At 35.3% G+C, this 22,969-nt stretch overlaps 1 protein-coding gene across 1 annotated transcript in view; it reads right to left on the minus strand.

Annotated features, from left to right (window-relative positions):
- The window catches only part of LOC121321095 (interleukin-1 receptor accessory protein-like 1), a 203,406-nt gene that overhangs the window by 164,594 nt on the left and 15,843 nt on the right, over positions 1–22,969 (minus strand). The window contains exons 2-3 of the mRNA XM_041260002.1: positions 5,096–5,282; positions 3,130–3,283 (exon numbers count right to left, since the gene is read on the minus strand). Of these exons, the coding sequence (XP_041115936.1) occupies positions 3,130–3,283; positions 5,096–5,282 (341 nt within the window). The remainder of the gene's footprint in view (positions 1–3,129; positions 3,284–5,095; positions 5,283–22,969) is intronic.

Genomic DNA, 22,969 nt, shown 5'->3' on the forward strand with positions numbered 1-22,969 from the left:
TCCACTGATAAAAGACAAAGGCCAATGTTAATGCTTGTTTTTTTTCAAACATGCGAATCTCAGGTGTACTTGTTTAAAGACTATATAATTCAATTTAGCCCATGGTGTTCTTAGCTTTACATTATGTTTATAATATTGATCTACATTAGGGGTTAGTAAACCCAGACTCGGGGGCCAAACGTGATACAAATAATGTCCACTGAGTGGTAAAAGAAATCGGAGATTGTAAGCAAAATTACAAACCCTCCTGGTCTGCAAAATGTATGCATGTCATGTGATCCGATACTGTAGATACGCTTTGCGAGAGCTTTAGGCAACTATTCAACACCAGTCATGAGAAAGTGTCTTGTCACTCATGGCAGTGGCTGTGACACAGCTTTTTCCACTGAGCATAGCGGGCTTCGGTAACAGGTCACAATGTTTGGGGTTCTTGGTGGAGGTCCCAGTGTCCTGTGATAGAAACTGCATGGTCTTGTGTTGTTGAGCTGAGGACTGAAAGCAAAGGCTCCTCTCCTGATTTATTTGGACACACTACGACACACTATGACAATGGACAAGTAAACAAGTGAAAAAAAGAGATATCATATCTCTGTTGGTCAATACTAGGAACATTAGAAAACAACATGCAACCTAATTTAAACAAAGGGATAATAATTTATAATATGTTGATTGTTAACTCTTATATATTTGAGTTTATTAGAACAAAAAACAAAAAAAACAAAAACAGAGCTGAAACAGAATATGCTACACGCAATACAGATAACTGATAATCCCATCCAGGTACAGAACTCTATATCATCTTACAGCAAGAAAAAAAAAATGAACATGGCATATTGATGTTTACTGTTTAGCATAATCACTAGACAGTAATTGCCTGTCCTTATTCACAAAATAAATGAATTCTGAGCACAAGAAAAATTATAAGGTAGGAATGGATATGATCCTGTGAAGAATATGATTGATTGCTGAAATTGCTCTTAAATGAAATTGGGGTCTATATTGCTGCAGTATAATAAACTGTAATCCGATAGATGTAAATTACAAATGGTTTACTTCACCCCTCACCTCTTCTTCTGTAACGGTTGTAATGGGGGGGTGGGGGTGGGGGTGTTACCTTCCTGAAATGAGGAATGACCCAAATAAAACACACATTTTGTATTTTTACAACACATGTTTGTCTCTGCTTCTAAACTGCTCTGTACTCCCAGGTCACATAAAGCCTGTCCACAAGCATGCACAGCAAATAGATACAAAACGGATCATGAACAAGGAAAGCACTGTCATCAACAGTACATATATTGTAATCCTAGGATTTACCGACTAGAAATCCCTACAAAATGCAGTATATTCAAATATATTGATACATATATTATTCCATATATATTTCTCCATATAGTGCACAATACATATGATTAGATAGCTTCAAATAAAGAAATATACTGTGATTTGTCCAGCATGACTAAGGTTTGAACTGTACATTTTTGTCGAGTAATAAATAATTAGCCTTTTACAGGCAAAAGACGTTAACTGTGGAACAAGTTTCAGAGGCTTTGCTGCTTAATGTGATAACTTTCAATTTTAATTTTCATATCTCACCAGTTGCATGCAACTGTGCCAATCTGAGTCGTGCAAGTCAACTGTCAATGTAAGTTACCGCTTGATTTATCAGTCCAATTCTCAAATTACAATCCAGAGGAGTTATGTTAAATTCAAAAAGGATTAGATTCCTACAGGTCTTTCTAATTTACAATCCACAGGTTAGACATGTTCTCCCCTTGAGACGATAGGGTCGGTTGCAACAGATGATTGGGATCCAACTTGCACACAGTATTTCTTAACATTCTTGTTTTCTTGGATATGAGCTTAAAGTTCATGCTTAAATATTTCAAGTCTTTGTTAAGAAAAGTGCTGAAGTAGTTCCCGAGTAAATGTATCCCAGTCTGGAACTTTCTGCTTTTAACAGCAATTAAATAGGAAGTGGTTTCTTCAGCTGAAATGTATTAACTAACCCCCCACCCCCCATTTGCAGTGCTTCTGCATTGCTTACAATTGCAACAAAATGTGTGGGCTTTGTGCTAATTATTACAATGGATGCAGCTGGGAATATTTCTTTGTCTCTAAATTGAACTGAAAATGTGCTCCAAACAAATGTATTGTTGAATAAATTGTAGTTTGCACAGCACACAAAATACACTTTGAAACAAGCCTGTATTATTTAATTTGATGTTGGGATTTCCATTCATGCCAGAACAATACAGATAGATGATAGGAATGTAGTCCATTGTGGCCAATTAAATGTAACTAAACACATCTAAACACAGGCGAATACTATCCAAGTAAATGTTTAAAAATTCCAGTGAAAAATGGCACTTGTTTATCAAAATCATAGAAAGCACAAAACTGCTTAATGTCTAACAATCCATTAAACGTCATTTGTTAGACATTTCTGCCTCCCACTTTTAATTGATTGGCCAGGGCTAGTGTAGAGCACAAACTTTTCAAAATCACACCAGGATGACAGGACAAAAAAAATCCCACAAACGTAACATACATTAGCACCTTGGGTTCCCTTTCAATCTTGAAATGTCAACCTTTACGAGTTGGGAAATGACCCTGGTGTCACATGACCTGATAACATATTTAAAAAGTTGCCTGATAGGCCCGGTGTGACCATGTGTCTGTTGCTTTTTGCATGTGAGTCCTGTTCCTGGGCTCTGATCATGCATGGTGGGCACTGGCAGAAGGTAGCTTTTGGAAAGTGTGTGCTGGCTTTCTTTATCAGTATTGGGGCACTGTATCACTATATTATTGTATAACTTTTTTTTTTTTTTTTTTTTTTTTTTAATAGTTTGAATTATGATTAATTTTACGTGTTCACTATTATGCATGGATTATTACAATAATGAGTGATTTCAACATATATTGCAAAAAGAAAGTTATTATATATATACAGTGGACTTTAGGTGTCACTTTAGGTGCAAAGCATCTTAAAAATATCTTTACCAGTAAGTTGGGAACCCTTTAGCACAGCACCAGTCACAATCATCTTCAAAAGAAAAGGAAGGCTTATTTTCAAGAACTATATATAAGTCTATTTTCATTAACAGTTTAAGATGTTTCAGTGCTTACCTGTTACAGTTAATTCTGTAGTTCTTCGTACTACAAAGTTTCCAAACTGCAGTTCACAAGTGTAATTCCCGATATCATCTTCTCGAACCTCCCGTATAATTAGTGTATCCTTCCTCCGTACAACTGTTTGTCTCCATACTTTTGGCTTGCATTCCTTTAAGTATAAAATAAAATAAAAATAATTAAAATACAGAATTAAATGCTATGAATAAGAGTCATAGACAAACAAGTGCTACTATAAAGCATTACCAGACATAAAATATTGTTGCATTAAAATGAAGGAGCAAATAGTGTGAGACTGATGATCAAATCCACCAGTACCAGGCTCATTCACTGAGGCAGACTGATTATATATATATATATATATATATATATATATATATATATATATATATACACACACACACACACACATATACACATATATATATATATATACACACACACACACACACACACACACACACACACACACACACACACACACACACACACACACACACACACACACACACACCAGCATACCTAGCCACTTTCCAAAGTTTGTAAGATAGCATATTGTGTAGGGGGATAAATCAAATATCAAATTATTAATTAATAGTTAATAATTCCAATTAATAACCATCAGTAGAAATATTTTACCCATTGTCTGCCACATTAATGAAAGCACATCAGCATAATATAGATTGCAGTGACTTTGGACCGAACCCCTGACTCTACAGTCCAAAGTTTTCTGTGCTAAAAGCGCCAGGCTCAAGACATGTATCCCTCAAGGATGCTGTTGTAAGCAAATACAATAATGAGTTCTGTAATCGTATTTCTGGACCTCTACTTTTTGGTATTCTTTGCCTTCAACTCAACTTACAAACTTCAGTTTACATGTTTGCAGCTGTCAGGTTGTATCAGGATTTTGTTTGTTTTTTCTCAATAACATCACCCTTATTTCTTCCTGTTGGGACACACATTTTAGACACCTGTACTTATCAGGCAGATTAATTGGTAAAAGTAAAAATTAGGGTGTCTGGATGTCTGGCAGATCTGAAATTTCACACTCACCCTGCAAATCGGACCAGCCATTTAAAAACAATGAGGGTGACATTGCTTTTAAACCCTTTAATGGATTTGTTTGTTTGTGGTGCTGAAAAAAGGAGGTTTTGAATTGTTTCTTGACAGCAAAGTTTTGTATTTACTTAACCTGTGTGCGAGTTAAAAAGCTTCTTCTCTCATCTTCTTAATTAGTAATGACAGCCAATGGCAGTTTCTTTTGCTCTTTGTTTGCTAAGAGTAACAATATCCTTTTTGAGGTGTAAACATTTGCAGCAATTAGTTTAATGTGTTGTGTTTTTTTTTTTTTTTACTTGAAAGATTAAACAATAACAATAGTGTAAAAAAGAATAGTGAAAATTGCATTGTTTACCATCGTTTTCTGAAAAAAGAAAATGCCACACTATTATGTTTACTATTTATTTAAATGTGTTCAGGCCAGTTTTAGTGTGCACACAAACATTCTAGCAGACAATTCTAACATAACAATGGAAGTGTATCCATATAAGCAGCACTGAATGGTGTATTTATCTCACACCTGCAGTGTGAGTCTCCAATATATGGTCTGATTAACAAATGCCCAATTATGCATCAGTACATTTTTTGTAAACATTTATTTTCTAAAACGTTTATAATGGTCTTCTGTGGGCACACAAGCATGATAAAATTATTGCTTATAGTATTCTGTGTTCTAACTATATAAATAAATATAACAAAAATGCAGCCCTAAAAGCCTGAAAATTGCATGTACTGTGTAGATGGTACATGCTAACAGGAAATGACATATATTTGCAAACAATGTTAAGGATTACATTTTCTCTGTCTGCTTTTTTACTTTCAACTCTACCGGTTCTTTTTAAAATAAATATTTGACATGCTGATTTTTCTATAATTCAAACCATGTAAAAATAATGTAGCTTACCTTATACCATACTATATTGGGCTCTCTGTGAGGCAGTACATAATCCTCGATGTCAGGGCATGGAATTTCTTTGTTTTTGCTAAGTTCAGCTTTTTCAAAGTACCTCATTTTGGAATTGTAGCAGAGATCTGTGTCATTTTCAGCCACAGTCAATGACATAGAAACCTTCATACAATACGTTGAGTTCCTGCAATGAAAGAAATTCTGTGAATGTCAAGGCTTCATTTTCAGAATGAAGCCATTTGCAAGGCCATTTGCAATGTTGGACTCATAAACGTTCCAATGCCCTTTTTAGTACACATTTAAACTGGATTTGACAGACAGTCCCATATGAGTCCTGTATATACAGTCTACACAACATCCTGATTAATGAGCAGGTGGATTTTTATTTTATATTAGGAACTTTCATCCACCTATCAGGAAGCTCCATTGTAGAGTATTACCAAACATCAGATCACTGGGGAACATTCAGAATATCTAGCTTGACATATAGAAAGAAATCTTGAAACACTGAAAATGTTAAGACATCTGGAAATGTCTTTATTTAATGTCTGCAGTGAATTAAGGTATTTCTCCTCACAGATATAATGAGGATGAATGAGATATAAAAGACCAGTAGCTGCTTGGTATTCCCATTCAGCTGTCTGACATTATGTATGCAAAGTTTACAACTAATAAATACCATAATAAATACCATAAAGTCACAACCTCCCTTTATTACAACACAATTCGGCATTCAAACTGCCATATTTCTGACATGCACATACCTCAAATAATAAGCATTATGAGCATTCATTCTATTACTGTTTACCATGCATGCACTGTTTTCCAATTTTTTTTTTTTTTCCAATACTCTTTTTTCAAAGGTCAATATATTAAGACTTTGTATACAATTTATTAACTTAGGATTGTTTTTTTTTTCTTTCTAGAGAGCTTGGAATTTAAAATTATAAAAAGGAGTTTTTGTGAACAAAAACAAAGCATTCTGGGTAGCATATATCTAAGAGATATGTCATATCTGATCAAAATGGTTTGTGTATGCAGAAAGAAATAGGGACATTTGAAAAAAACAGCTGTATGATTGATATGTCCAGAGGTTACAAAATAATGTGACAGTAAAAAAAAAAAAAAAAGGTTATTTTTACTGGACACCACCTGTAATGGAAGATTATTTAGGGAATGACAGAATACAGTTTGTAAAGACACTGAAAGAGTGGTCTGCATCAATGATATTGTCAAAGGTTAAAAGAATGTGGCACTAAAGTGATCACTAATCATTCAACCCCACTTGTAGTGGAACTTTAGTTAGAGAATCACAGAAAACAACAACTGTGTATCTATAACTATAAATACCCTGTCAAAGCATGTTGTCTGTATCTCTGATACTGTGGCATGAAAGGGTTCCTTTTTAATGAACAACACTACTAATGGACCCTAAGCATGAAAATCAAAGAATATAGTTTTGTACCAAACATTAATATAGCTCGAAGTGTGTAATATAGCGAGAGCTAACTCTAGATCCAGTACGGGTTTTACACACAGCACTGTAACAGCTACCCACAACATTACTGTAGGCGTGACTTAGCACGTGGATATAATCCAATTTATCAATACAGGTGAAAGTATAATATTCTTTATTTTTATTTTAAATGTATCCATCCATGCTCATTTGCATCATTACAAGTGTAGTGTCTTTATGTATCTGTAACTTCAAAGATATGTGACCTCAATATTGCAGCTATATTACTGTAGGTCAAGGTAAAAACAAAAAACTAGGAAAGGGATAGAACCCTACCCAGTGAATCACTAATACAGCTGTGTCTAAGCAGGAGGTCTTTATCATCTGGAAACCAACAAGTCACATGACCGCAATATGGCAGCCATACAGGTCAAAGTGATTGGTACTGTTAGACTTTGCCCAAGGAATTTCCTTAACACTGAAAATTTGAAGTGTACAATTGTTTGAGATATACAAAGTAGTAGAGGCAGCAGCGTCAGCTGGTTTGTAAACTCATATTTACAGGGATGATTAATACGGGCTTTTTTATAAGTTATAGATAAATCCAAAGCTTACTGCAATCAGATCACGTGACCACCAATACAGAAAGTGATTAGGCGCAGAATCTGTTTTAGAAAAATCACTAACACTTTATAGTAACCTGTCATCCATTACTAGTAACCATTATTATAAAACATGTTGTATCATTTCATTGTATTACTCAAACCCTAGCCTAAATCCTAACCTTAAACAAATCATTACTGTGTAACAATATAACAGAGAAACTTATAGGTAATTGCATCATTAACTATTGTAATTTTTTTTGCTAATTGTAGCCCAGTTCATATAAAAGATGACTGAATAATCTACACAAACTAATCGATCTTAAATACAACAGAATGTTGCTAATAAGAGGCAAGTAAATAGATTTAATATCTATTTGATTAGGAAGCTGTGTGGTCCAGTGGTTAAAGAAACAAGCTTGTAACCTAGAAGGTCTCTGGTTCAAATCCCAGCTCATCCATGGACTCATTATGTGACGAAGCAAGTCACTTAAACCCCTCGTGCTCTGTCTTTTGGGTGAGACGTTGTTGTAAGTGACTCTAAAACTGATGCATAGTTCACAAACCCTAGTCTCATATCTTGTAAAGCACTTTGTGATGCTGGTCCACTATGAAAGGCGCTATATAAAAATAAAGATTAGTATTATTACCCAAGGTTATCCCTCCTTTAAATGGTCTTTTGCAAAAGAAAAGTTGTTCAATTGATTAAGGACCCTGCTGTCCCACACATTATGTAAATATAGTCAAGCTGGCATAAATGTACTTGCCAAAATTGATGTTCTATAACTGGCCATACTACAAGAAGACATTTAAGGATCTGTTACAAAAGTAATTTGAAGACGGATGGAATTTACATTAGATCACTTTACAAAATCATTAACTGTTTAAGACAGGTATTATAACAACACAGTATAAGAACTAAACAGTTGTTTGTTGTTGTAGTAGTTTTGTTTTAGTATCTTGCAACATGATCACTACAACACTATTGGGCAATTCCATGAAAATATCCTCGATGTACCCCCAGTACAAACAACTGTTTTCATGGAATGGCCATGTTGGGATCACGAGTTGCAATTCCATTGTTTTAGCAAAGAATGCCGAAGTGTCCAATGAGTAATCATATATAACAGTGCATGACAACAATTCCTCCTCTAACAAATACTTCTGCATCATGCTTCTTGTGATTAGCTACCATGTATAATTCCAACACCTGGGCACCTGTACAAATGAGATTCTGTATTCCAGAGAGAATTCCCTGTATGAATATGTTTAAATAAATAAACAAATACATTCTGCTTTTGCCAATAGTGTCTAATGCTGCTGTGTCTGTGACAGGAGGCTGGCAAATGGAGTTTAGTCATGTGGTTAGTCATGATATTAGGAGGGTGCAGACTGTTGAATGAAGAAATGCATTTCTACTGAATGTGCAACATTTCAACACAGTCCTTAATGACCCCAGAGTCTACCTTATGTTCAGGTATCACAGGATTTTCACAGTTTTCTGTGTGCCACATTGCAATGAAACCACTATATCACAAGATGTAAGGGGAAGTGGAAATTGAATCATTTCCCAAAATCTAAAACGAGTACCAGTCTTTTTCTTGGCTTGTTATTTTTAACACTTTTGGAACATATGGCTAGATTCTCAACTTTATTCATCAAGGGAAACAAAAAACACCCAATAACGTGACCCAACCAGAAATAAGCAACTTGGACATTTTCATTTAGTCCAAGGTTGTTTCCTAGAATTTATTTGGTGTTTTATTCATTCCAGAAAAAAAAAATGCTTATAACGTTTGGAGTAAAGAGCTCTGAGAATCTGACCCATAATGTCTGATGTCTAAATTAGATATGCACCCACTGTCATTATATATCCCTCAAACAGCTGAAAAGCCACGGTAGGCTCCAATAGCCATTATAGGTATTTTTTCCCGCTTTATTTACTTGGTGCACAATGGCTGCCTGAACAAGTTAGCATTTTTAAATACAGGCACCAGAGAGAAATTATATGTGAAATTATTCCTCCACATTAAAAACTAAAACATTAACTAAATCAAATCATTTTTTTATGAAATCCATACTGTGAAAACACAGTGTGCTGGATTCTCAAAGCTATTTACTCCAAATGTAACCTATACAAATTAAATCTACTCAAGTGTAATGCCCAAGTTGTTCATTTCTGATTTGATAACATTTGTGTTGTCTGAAAGAAAAATGCGCTAATGGCATTTTGGAGTAAATAGCTTTGAGGATCTACCTCAATGTTCACAAAAATATAGAGCAGAGCTGTTGAAAAGGCCCAATGTAAAGGACTTTCACTTTAATTCAGTATCAAATGTTTTCTTGAAAATGTACAGTACAATAGTGACATTGTGTGTGTGTGTATATTTTGAAACTGCATAGTTTAACAATTGTCTTTAAGCATGGGATATGTATTCCAAGTGGTAACTCCTATTGTAATTAGGAAGAATGACTTGCAAATACCAGTTTATTTGTTTAAAAGAAGACAGCAATACAGTGTCATTTTTAAATAGTCTGTCAAGAACCCATCAGGCCAAGAATCCAGAAAGAGGCAAACAAAAACTAATGAGTCGTTGATGGGAGGGCTTTGCTGTCATTTATTCTTCAAACCTATGTAAGACACAGACTGCAGAAGACATCCATCTTCTGCCATGCAGCAGCTTTAATTTGCTTGACCCACTTTTACTCAAAGGCTGAGGTTATGAAGCTCTGAAGTTGAAAGCACGACAGATATACAGGGGGAGGACAGTTTAAAAGAACTGCAACATTTACTGAAGTAAAAATCACAAAATCTTGGCCCGCTCCTGTCAGTCTTAAACTCTTAAATTATATGTTATGGACCGTTGTCGAAATCGGGCAGTTACCGTGATGCCCGTGCAGTTGGTGAAGTACCCGGCTAAAGCAGGCAGATACCGAATTAGCTTCAAATTTTATGTCATTTCAGCATCTGCCTGGGCAGTTCATCAACTGCCCATTGCCACCCGGGCTAATGACAAAGAAAGACTTTTAATTTGCCACAATGCCCGGGCAGTTGGCAAAGTGCCCAGCTGCGACGCCCAGATGCCAATTTAACTTCAAATTTTATTTAATTTCGGCATCTGCCCTGGTTGGTCAACTGCCCACAGCCACCAGAGCGAAGAAAGATTTTTAACAGACACAGTATAATACAAATACAGAGTGAATTACCTTTGTTGCCTTTAAGCGCAAAAGTGCACCACCAACAAGCCACCCGTTGCAGTGTTTATTTAGATATCTTAAATACTTTCTGATAATGCTATAGCAACGGAACTAAACAAAATATAAATGCACAGTTTATTTTCTTTTTCAAGGGTTAGATATAGAGGTCAGAGTAAGTGTGTGTGTGTGTGTGTGTGGGGCGGGGGGCAAGTCCCCAATAAAATGCAACAATGTTTTATTTTATTCTTATTGCAGTAATACAATACAAATTTCTGAGCAGAGTTGCTTTGTTTGAATGAGAGATCATTCAATATCAGCAAGAGACTAATAATTGTAGTTAAGTTTAAATGTGTAGAAGTCACCCAGTTAAATATAGTTACCTGAAACTCAGGAAGAACACATGCCAAAACTAATTTATCAAGCAATATTAATTAATCATTAATCAACACAATTTTACTCAGAAGAAAATGTTTTCTTATAAAAGTTTAGGTTTTGTTCTGTAAAAAATATTTTTTACACATTCAAAGAATACTATTTCATGTCTAACGTTAGTTGACATATCAGACAATTAGACATTTGCCTCAGCATTTCATTAAAATAAATAAAATTAAATATAATCGATTCAGTCAGTCTAATGATTAAATAAAGTTATTCGACTGACAGACTATTCTTGAGAACTGCAGTAGATACTCAGCTGATGAACACTGCTGTGTTACTTTCCATTAGTCTTCTATTTGTTACAACAGGGTGCACTAAAGTCTTTTTTCACCATCAGTCTGGGTGGCTGTGGGCAGTTGACAATCTGCCTGGGCAGATGCCGAAATGACATAAGAGTCCTAAAAGTGGCTTTTTCCTTGGCCTGCGACCATTGAGACCTACACCATGCAATACTTGACCTATGATTGAAATGGAAACCCCAGTCCCACTTGCAGCCAAGTCACTTTGAACATCTTTGGCAGTCAATCTCGGATTGTTAATAACCTTCCTCACAATTCTTCTACTTCTTCTTTGAGAAAGAACCTTCTTTCAGACTGAGGCAGTGTTGTGACAGTATGTGGCAAAGTAGTTAACAGTATGCAGGTGCAGGAATGCAGCAGTGATCAATGAACAGACAGACAACAATAATCCAATGTATTTGTACAGTGCATAGTCTGATGAGAAAACGGCAGTAAACAATAATAATCAGAACAGGCAATACAGCGGCATTACATTCCTCTGTTGTAATCCACGGGATGGTCCCGAAATAATAACAGTCCCGTTTCCTAAACACCCACATGTAACACAAAACACAAACACAGTGAGTCCACAGTGAGTGATTCAATGCTCGTGGTGTAAATACAGTTTATCGTGAAACAAGTGCAGTAATGTCCGGGTATGTGCTGGCCCTTGATGACAGCTCTGGATTGTGATCAGCCATCTAATAATAACAAACAGTAATTCTTTAGACACGATAGAACAAAACAAACAAAACACTCTTGATTACAGTACACAGTCTCCTTCTGGTTTAGCTCTAACCATACAAAGGAACAGATCATTTGGTTACGCCCCCTTTTGTACCATCAATCATGACCCCTTGGTTAATTAGTGTAACCGATCCTCCAATCCACTGCTGCCACGTCGTTTCCCTTCCACATCGATGACCAACTTCCTTCTAACCCTGGGAATTAATCATCTGCCCATCCATTCCAGGGCACTCTGTTCCCTTTACACAGCGCCCTCACAGGTCGGGGGAGAAATGTATCACCAAGAATCATTCTGTCTTTGTCACACAGTACCATGGGTCTTGTACTTCTTGATAATAGAAACAATAGTTGAAATTGGGATACTCAAATGCTTGGAAATCTTATTGTATCCTTTTCCAGCTTTATGACAATAAATAATTTCCTGCCTAAGGTCTTCAGTAGCTCTATATTTTTTCCCATATTGACTTATTGGTAATGACAGCAATCATCCCATGCCTAACCCTTTTGTACTCTCTTTGCCTAACCCTTTTATGTACACCTACAATCCAGCATTTTCTAGACTTATCTAGAATTAGGTTCTGCATTATCATATTGAAATTTCTAGCACCTTGTAGACAGTACTCAGAGGGTATGAATACTTTTGAATTAGCATTTTTGAATTAACTATTTTTTGTAACTTTTTTTCTTCCACAAAAGCAAAACTTTTGCTACAAAAGATTTTTCGCTAATTTTAAATTTCCAGGTGGGATATGGATATGGATATGTGTGTATATATATATATATATATATATATATATATATATATATATATATATATATATATATACACACACACACACACACATATATATATATATATATATATATATATATATATATATATATATATATATATATATATATATATATATATATATATATATTACAGTGTAATGGGTGCTTGTGGGCAGCCACTCTGACTCTGCATTACCACATTTTAACCAATTCAGCTACAAGTTACAGTAAAAATTTAATCAGATTACAGTACTGCATTACCATGTAATGCATCACTGCTAACACTGCTTACAACAGTGATTGGTGAAATCAAATATGTCCATCAACACATTTATCCCTATCTGTCAAATAAGCTATTCTGTTTAATGACTCTTCTCAAAAACTATTTGTATTTATTATACCAAAGGTGCACTGGGTCAAAGAAGGTTTTCTAATTATGGAGAGACAATCTTTTCAAAGTCCTAATAAAAACCCATTAAAGGAATGTGTACTAAAATGACAGAGGAAAAGGCTGTGGTTAAGTTCTATGAATTACAATTGAAAACATGAAATCACATTTGCATTTCTGCCTAATTGCTGTGGAGTGAACATAAAAAGATGAGAGACAAGAGAGCTTAACATTAGAATCCGTTTATTTTGATAGTTTTTTTTAGTGCTTTATAATAACTACACTAAATTGCACTGTAGTTAAAACAGATTACTAAAAACACCAAAGTTCTCTATTTCAACACAAATCTGTAATGTGTTTACTTTTAAAATCACCTGAAATCTATATGTTAATTAAAGTATGAAAGGGATTTTTTTATTTTTTTTTCTAGCTCTGCCTTCTATCTTACAACTTTTTAATGTTGTGGAATAAATAGTACTATAGGTGGTTGTTAGTTGTTCTGTATACGACAAAAAAGAAAGAGTAGTACTTATAGGACACACCTGATCCCCGGAATTAACAGTTATTTATTTAATTAATGTCGATTTCAGGAGGTCATTTACACTCAGAACACCAGGTTTGTTTTTCACTGCAAAAAATGTTCACAGATTTTTTTTTTTGCATCCTGCCTTGAATTGATCTCATACTCACAGAGACATATACTGGCTATTGATTGTTTTTAAATACATTGACAGTTACTTTGCCAGCCTTTTTATCACATATATTAATCAGACATAATTCTTTCAATGTCCAGTGACCTCCCAATGCACTTTCCCTCGCAAGCCATGCTATAAAAACAGAAAGCGCTAAGCACTTTTTAAAATTATTTTTATTATCAATCAGTTTGGAATAGCCTGACTCACTGACCGAAAAAAAATTAGAAACACAGCTGCACAGCTGGGTTTTTTTTAAACATGTTTTAAAAATGTATAATGCATTTTTTTTTTTTTTTTAAACATGTGAAACCCTATTTTAAAATGGAAACTTAGAAAGCTACAGGTCCCTTTAACAATCTTCTCTTGTGCATAAAACAAGCTAAGTCGTTGGTATCTTGTTTAAGCTTGTATGTAACATTCTTGTAAGTGACTCTATCATGATGCATAGTTCACACACCCTAATCTTGTGTCCTGTTAAGCGCTTTGTGATGATGGTCCACTAAGAAAGGCACTATATCAAGATCGTTATTACTATTAGTATTATTATACTTTCTTATGCAAACAAAGCCTGGCTCTTTAGGACATGGGTTAAGGAACTCACACAGAGAGTATATGTTTGGTGGTCCTAGTCCAACCTCATCTTATTATGTGTATGTTCTTTACATTTTCTTTTCTACATTGCCTCAAGGTACAAAACAAGCGGTGCAATGTTGAAATGTAGAGCTCAATACATTTCAATCAGCATTCACAGCAGTTCTAATAGTTTACATTTGTTTGTTTTTTGTGTGATAGCATGATTCAAACATATTTGGAGAAATGATCCTCTATTGCAATAGCATGTCATTAAAATCTACCCGATACTGTACTGGACATGGAAAGAACTACAGGCCTCATACATTGGAATGTAAAACAGCAGCTCTCATCAGGCTCATAACACTCTTTACAAATACTCTGCACGCCAGGAGGCGTTTCTTTCTAAGATTTCAGTTATTCACAGTTAAATTTAGCAATAATGCCCATCGATTGCTATAGGCTATACTGTCAGGTATTATCAGGTATACTGTCATGCATTATACAGCGTGCGGCCCCTGCTGAGTCCTGTTTTGCTGTTTGTAGATTTTTCTTTACACATTATTGCAAAATACCCCTTCGCCAATGCACTGCTTCAGGCCTTATTTATTTTCTCTGAGTTGGCCCCACACATCATTTAAACACTGCAATTCAGTTTTACATTTTTAAATAGCAACTCGCTTTTTTTTTTTCACTTGTATTAATCCTGCTGCTGTTTTAACCAGGAGTGAATTCCTGACACTGTTTAATCTTAGTATGAGTAATACATAATTTAAAAAAAATACAAATTTTAAGCGTCTTCCGGTTTATGACTCCTCTGAACACTCGTTATATTTAGTAACTATTTTAAGCTGTTTATATTATTATAATTAAGGCCCTGTGAAAATCGCGGAAATGCTCTTCAAAATTCACGCCATTGCCACGGGTAAAGTATCGCATTTCAAGGAATGTGCATGGAAATTACTTGTACAGTTTTTTTGTTTTTGTTTTTTTTTTAAACAGCAAATATACAGATAAATGCACTGACATAAAAATTAACATCAAAGTTATTCAAGAACTTTACAATAGCTTGTGAAACAGTACTTTAATTTACAACCTGTAGGTAAAGTGTAGCTGAGCTTACAGTTCTAGTATGTCAGGTGCATGTTCACTATTTAGGTCTTGCAAAACAAATACAATGTGTAACCCATACTGATCGTGGGCATCAGCCAACTAGTCAGTGTGACCATAATCTCCTACTTGAGATACTCAGCGAATTTAAGTAAGTATTCACGTCTCAGCTGGGCTGATGAAGGAATCGCTCCACCATTTGCTACACTGTCTGAAGAATTTCCGTAACTTTTGGTTGTCCAATTTTTCAAAAGGGCTATTTGCCCAAGCGAACGCCTCTGTCAGGTCAAAATTTAATAAAATGACTTTTGGAACTTGGAAGTCACTGTTTTTGTTTCTTTGCAAGTAAAGCAGTTGTAGTACTGCTCTGGAGTTCCGCCTTTCTCTTTTCCGTGAATCTAAATGCCTGTCAACAGACGAGTTTCGGTAGTGATATACAGAACAAGAGCTTACCTCCATCTCTGGGTAAAACTCCTTCTGGTTCTTTACATGATCTGCTGCAGAAACAATTTTAGCCTTTGTAGAGACATCCATTTTCTTGTTTACAGAGTATAGTATTTTAATTTCCGGATAAGATTACATAGTGACATGACACGTACACAGCACTGGGTGCATGGATATGCAGGCACATAGCACAGCTGTACAGTTTCATTGATCTGATTTTTTAAATTATGTTTTGTATGAAATATAAATAATCATGAAATTATTTTTATTTCTTAAGAATATTGCGGTATTGGGCTAAATTCGCGATTTTCATAGGGCCTTAATTATAATAGACCTAGTGGCTTGTAATTTTACCTCAGAGTTTCTGATTGAGTGCTTTAAGATAAGGATGAAGCCAAAGGTTTAAACAAAAATGTGCACTGTTTTTATTTATCTATTTTTCTGAACAGAAGAGCCATAAGTCATTCTGTCTTTAGGAAATCTTTCTAAGGGAATCATTCAGTAGGCTTTAGAAATAGTACTTGTGTCAATTGGACAACTAGTTCCAAAGGTAGAGATATCACATCTAAAGGACCTGACAAATAACAACAGCAATCTTTCTATTCATATCATGTTAACAAAAGCCTCTTTCTCAGTGCAATCCAGAGATGACATGATGATTTCCCTTAAGTGACTGCAAGTGTGCTAATGTGCATGTATATTAGCTCATTTTCCTCCCCCAGTGCACAACACACTTCAAGTAGTTTTTTTTTTTTTTAAGGGCGACCACAGAACAATACTAGTGAACTACATGTAAAATTGTTTATCCTGTACACAATTTTTGAAGGCTGTAATTTAAATTATTTCACATATATATTGACAGAATGTGTCTTATATGAAATCTATGCTAATGATCAATGCTGAACTGGATATGCACTGCAAGTGCCGTCGGTACTCAATCAACAATGGTGCACAGGTCAGGTCAAGTAATTGAAGCTCAAAGCACATTTCTCACATAAAAGACTCCCCTTAAAGTAAAACAAATTATAAAGGATTTCATTGTTGAGTTCATGCAGGGATAATGTGTAGGAAAAAAAAAAAAAAAACATGGATATGCAAGAAATTAATGATCCATGGCCATCTAAAATAATAGTCTCAGTGCACTGCAAATGGGATTTGTTTTGACAGTTAAATATTTGAAATAGAAGGGAAAAGAAAAGCCATGTTGATGAGTGCTGTAGATTAAACTGATTCCATAACTGGAAATGACACTCTGAGCTTCACTTTGTCCAATTTTCCCTTCATAAACACTGCACTAGGGACATCATTTTTTGTGGAATTGTATTGCTGCTGGTTCAGGTTAAGTAGCCTACAGTGTACAGTATATTCATAAACTGTTAAATCAAATACAGAAAGAATTGGGATTGTGTTTGTTTGGGAGATTCAACTAGAATTCAAACACTTACATTCTGAAAAAAAGAAGAGTTTCTGCTTATGAGTTTTGTGGATCTGTTTTGGAGTTAACTAAAATGCCTTGAAAATAATAAAACAAGGCAAGTAATATTTAGGACACCTGAGCGGCGTTTTTTAACTACAAAACCTCTGTGTCTCTCTCATCTCTGAATGGATGCCCACACAGTAACAGAATACCCTTATTAAAGACCCATACTCAGACAGGTTGTGCTCGAATATAGAGAATCTGTTTTATTTGTGTGTGCTTGCAGAACACAGGAGAGAATGATTTAAATCTCACCTGCCATTTGGGACAACACCTTTTGTTTCTGATGCACACAGATACTGTATCTACGGTTACAGCCTCCTACACCAACACCACTTACATAGAGATACCTTGTAATAGGTATTACACCTATACATAATACCTATTACTTACAAGACGTCTGTCTTGTAAGTACGACTTACATATTAATTCTACACCGTAATCTAGTGATAAAGAAAATGAAATGTTTACTAAAGGTCTGTGATCAGCATATTTTGACTGTCCACTTCTGGGTCGTGTACATATACTTGGTATTTGTAATAAAGCTGGTGCTGTCCCCAGCAGATGCAAAGTAAATAGATTAATACGTATGTACAGGTCAAACTGCAGTCTAAAAGTAAGGGTTTCAAATACAAAAAATTCAAAACATATCCTTTAACATTTCACAGCCTAATTGGAAAGTTTTCTATGGATACATTATCCACGATTGTCCTTGACATTATTGAAACCAACATGGGCTCTCCACTGTACCTGACAATACTTTTGATACTGTATGTACCCAACGTTACAAAGATTTCTTAAACTCCCCTAGACTTTCAAGATGCACTGACTCTCAGCAGCATGAAATAAGTATTGACTCAATGAACTTGAATGTGGGACTCAGCCTTCTAACACTCACTGCATGAAGGTTATCTAATGGATTCACATAGATCTTAACATTTTAGCTTATCCAAAGTTTTTACTGTGATAACCCTTAATCCAAAGCTAGGAAGGCTCGCATATCATATATCAAAATTTTAATTATACAGTACTATTATATATATATATATATATATATATATATATATATATATATATATATATATATATATATATATATATATATACACACACACACACCTCTGGAAAAAATTAAGAGACCACTACAAAATTATCCGTTTCGCAGGTTTTACTATTTATAGGTATGTGTTTTGTTTTATTCTATAAACTACTGACAACATTTCTCCCAAATTCCAAATAAAAATATTGGCATTTAGAGCATTTATTTGCAGAAAATGACAACTGGTCAAAATAACAAAAAAGATGCAGTGTTGTCAGACCTCGAATAATGCAAAGAAAATAAGTTCATATTCATTTTTAAACAACACAATACTAATGTTTTAACTTAGGAAGAGTTCAGAAATCAATATTTGGTAGAATAACCCTGATTTTCAAGCACAGCTTTGATGCGTCTTGGCATGCTCTCCACCAGTCTTTCACATTGATGTTGGGTGACTTTATGCCACTCCTGGCGCAAAAATTCAAGCAGCTCTGCTTTGTTTGATGGCTTGTGACCATCCATCTTCCTCTTGATCACATTCCAGAGGTTTTCAATGGGGTTCAGGTCTGGAGATCGGGCTGGCCATGACAGGGTCTTGTTCTGGTGGTCCTCCATCTACACCTTGATTGACCTGGCTGTGTGGCATGGAGCATTGTCCTGCTGGAAAAACCAATCCTCAAAGTTGGGGAACATTGTCAGAGCAGATGAAAGCAAGTTTTCTTCCAGGACAACCTTGTACTTGGCCTGATTCATGCCAAAGCTGCCCGACTCCAGCCTTGCTGAAGCACCCCCAGATCATCACCGATCCTCCACCACATTTCACAGTGGGTGCGAGACACTGTGGCTTGTAGGCCTCTCCAGGTCTCCGTCTAACCATTAGACGACCAGGTGTTGGGCAAAGCTGAAAATTGGACTCATCTGGGGGTGCTTCAGCAAGGCTGGAATCGGGCAGATTTGTCTTTTTAAAGGGCGCATGAATCAAGCCAAGTACAAGGTTGTCCTGGAAGAAAACTTGCTTCCTTCTGCTCTGACAATGTTCCCCAACTCTGAGGATTGGTTTTTCCAGCAGGACAATGCTCCATGCCACACAGCCAGGTCAATCAAGATGTGGATGGAGGACCACCAGATCAAGACCCTGTCATGGCCAGCCCAATCTCCAGACCTGAACCCCATTGAAAACCTCTGGAATGTGATCAAGAGGAAGATGGATGGTCACTAGCCATCAAACAAAGCCGAGCTGCTTGAATTTTTGCGCCAGGAGTGGCATAAAGTCACCCAACATCAATGTGAAAGACTGGTGGAGAGCATGCCAAGACGCATGAAAGCTGTGCTTGAAAATCAGGGTTATTCAACCAAATATTGATTTCTGAACTCTTCCTAAGTTAAAACATTAGTATTGTGTTGTTTAAAAATGAATCTGAACTTATTTTCTTTGCATTATTTGAGGTCTGACAACACTGCATCTTTTTTTTGTTATTTTGACCAGTTGTCATTTTCTGCAAATAAATGCTCTAAATGACAATATTTTTATTTGGAATTTGGGAGAAATGTTGTCAGTAGTTTATAGAATAAAACAAAAATGTTCATTTTACCCAAACACATACCTATAAATAGTAAAACCAGAGAAACTGATAATTTTGCAGTGGTCTCTTAATTTTTTCCAGAGCTGTGTGTGTATATATATATATATATATATATGATATAATATATATATTATATATAGATATATATATATATTTTCTAATAACTTTATCGTTTGGCCACAAGGTGTCACTGAATACTATGTAAAAATGCCATTAGAAGGGATTGCTTATTAGAAGTGGATAAAAAAAAAAAAAAAAAAAAAAAAAAAAAAAAAAAAAACTAACCCTAATTTGGAAAATTGTAATATGTTTCATAACCCCCACCTTTCAGTACTAATGGAAATCATTACGTTTTTTGCCCTTTTGATAACATAATTAGCTGAGAAATAAAGCATCTTACTCATAATGACTGGAAAAAAAGTTGGGCTACTAACAACTAGGAGTGTTGCCTTGTTTTATTGAAGGCACAGTTGACTATAATGCCCAGCCAAGCACTTGTATAGAACAACTGGTTGTGCCTCTGAGTCAAGAGATATTGGAATATAGTGCAGTGCATTACTGTACACCCCTGCACTGTATACAGTATCTGCTGGACATTTGCTCACATGCTTGGGGTGATACGTGAACTTAATCAATACAACTTAAAAATGCTTAAAAAATGAATAGCAAAACCATACAATTAGAGCGTAATTGCCAATCAATTATTGCCACTTATAATATAGTGTTATACGTAGCTGTTTAGGGCCATACTTTCAATGCGTTTACTCCAGTCTTTAATAAACTCCTGTTACTTGAAAGAGGTAAAAACACCTGTTCATTTTATGAATCTAGAACAGAAGTTATGTATTTCAAGATCTCTTAAACACTCTCAAGGCGTTTTTTTTTTTTGTTTGTTTTTTTAAAATGATTTTGTAATGTTAACATAGGATTTGTCCTCTTTTTAAAAAATAAAGGAGTTAATGAAACAATGGAGGACAGGCTTTGGGAAGATTTTGTAACACTCTTTAAAAATTGTAAATTAAAAGCCATTTAATATTCACAACATGTCTGACAGATCTTTGTGAATGCCATTTTCATACTTATTAGTCTAAAAAATATAATAAGCATATACTAGACACACAAAGCTCATGCTCTGATCCAGGAATAATGAGTGTTTTGTGTTAATTGGAAATATGAGATTGGAAAGACTGGAGTTCTAGATTCCACAGAGGACATGGAGAGTTGTTGAGGGCAGATGAGAATTGGCTTGTAGCTGCCTAAATCTCACACATGGTAAGGCTTTATAAGTATAAACGGTGTCATTAATTATGGTGCAAACACCATATGGTTCACATAGTATTAAAGTATATGGTCATGGAAAGTATGTACAGTATGCTGTCTGTTTGTAAAAATATCAATACAAATGCTAATGAGATTCAGATGAATTTCTAAAAATTGCAGTTTAGGTCAAAAGTAGGACTAACTAGTATTCAAAGATGTCATACTGTGCTAAAAATTAAAACAGGCCCTACAATATAATTCTGGAACTGATTTTCATTCAAATAGTGACCAGGCAGTGCTGTCATGTTTCAAGATTTGGATAGTTAAAACCCAATCTGCATTTCTGACTTCTTCATTGTGCAATCTGTTTATAGTGGACTAGTCCCTCCTCTATGAATTAGCTCCCTATCCCTTTCATCACTGCCTAGTTGTGAGCTTATATTTATATATATATATATATATATATATATATATATATATATATATATATATATATATATATATATATATAGCGATATATATATATATTATCTATCTAGATATATACAGTAGTACAGTAATATAGAAGATGTGTATGGCATAAATTAAGCATGATGATGAGGTAATAGTATTCTATCTATATACAGTAATATAGAAGATGTGTACATTACATAAGAGGTGTACATTTTAGAAAAAGTGTACATTAAACATAGAATCCAAGGCTGCTCAGTTTTGCACATTAGTCAAAAGTGCTGTTAATGAAACTACTGCTAGGGCAAATATAAAACGTATTGGAAACTTCTTCTGTATACTTGTTCCCAGTCCTATGAGAGCTATATGGAACCAGAACAATTCAATTTCCTAATTTGGCCTCCATGGTTAGACTGCATTGCAGTTTGAGTTATGTTTCCACAAGGTTGTATCTCAATACCTAAATAGCCTAGAGATCAGTTTGAGATTTGCCAAATCTTACCAGGAATAGATCCAAGTATTCCTTGGGTGGACTACATGACGATATAAAATGTGTTCCTATGACGATGCTGCCCCAAGTTGTTGGAGAGTATAAATTGCCCTAGCCATATAAAACATTGAGGTTAACAGTAGTATTATATACATGACGTGTTATTTTAAAGCGTTAAACGTAAAGCATTAACATGCAAGCAGATCCGTATGGTTCTATAGTATGTCTATTGGCAAGTTAATTTTAATAAAGATGTATTTAAAATAAATACTGTATTAAGTTGTACAAGCAGAAGCCACATACATCACTTACTGAAAGTGATAGAGTTCAGCACTCCCTGGAGAAGTTGTCTCTTATGGCAAATGCATCTGCTAAGTGTGCTGAAGATAGCAACACAGCTTATCATCATTTTACCCCATGCCGGTTCTCTGGTCAGTGGCTACATCATGCAAGAGCAAAAGCAAAAAAAAAACAACAAAAAAACAAAGTAAACACATGCAGAGAATGTGATGCACACACTACATTACTCACCACCAATGAACACAATCACCCATCATACCTTGCCATGTGTAGTCAGCCAGAACAATTCATTCCAGGAGACAGGATTTCAAATTAGTGTGCCCTGAATGAACACTGCTACAGAAATAAGCCTGTGTGTATGTGTCTATATATAGAAGAAGAGGGAAGAAGAGGGATAAAATGTAGTCCAGGAGGGGTCTCAAAAAACTACATCCCCAGAAAACCACAGGAGAGAGCCAGGATGAGTCACCTGGCTCCAATCTGTAATTAGTACTGCCTGCCTGCAATTAGCAGTCAGATATTTAAACCAAGAAAAAGGTTTTTTCCAGACAGCCTCAAGTCTGTGTGAAACA

This window comes from Polyodon spathula, chromosome 9 (genome assembly GCF_017654505.1).
Source record: "Polyodon spathula isolate WHYD16114869_AA chromosome 9, ASM1765450v1, whole genome shotgun sequence".
Taxonomy (NCBI): domain Eukaryota; kingdom Metazoa; phylum Chordata; class Actinopteri; order Acipenseriformes; family Polyodontidae; genus Polyodon; species Polyodon spathula.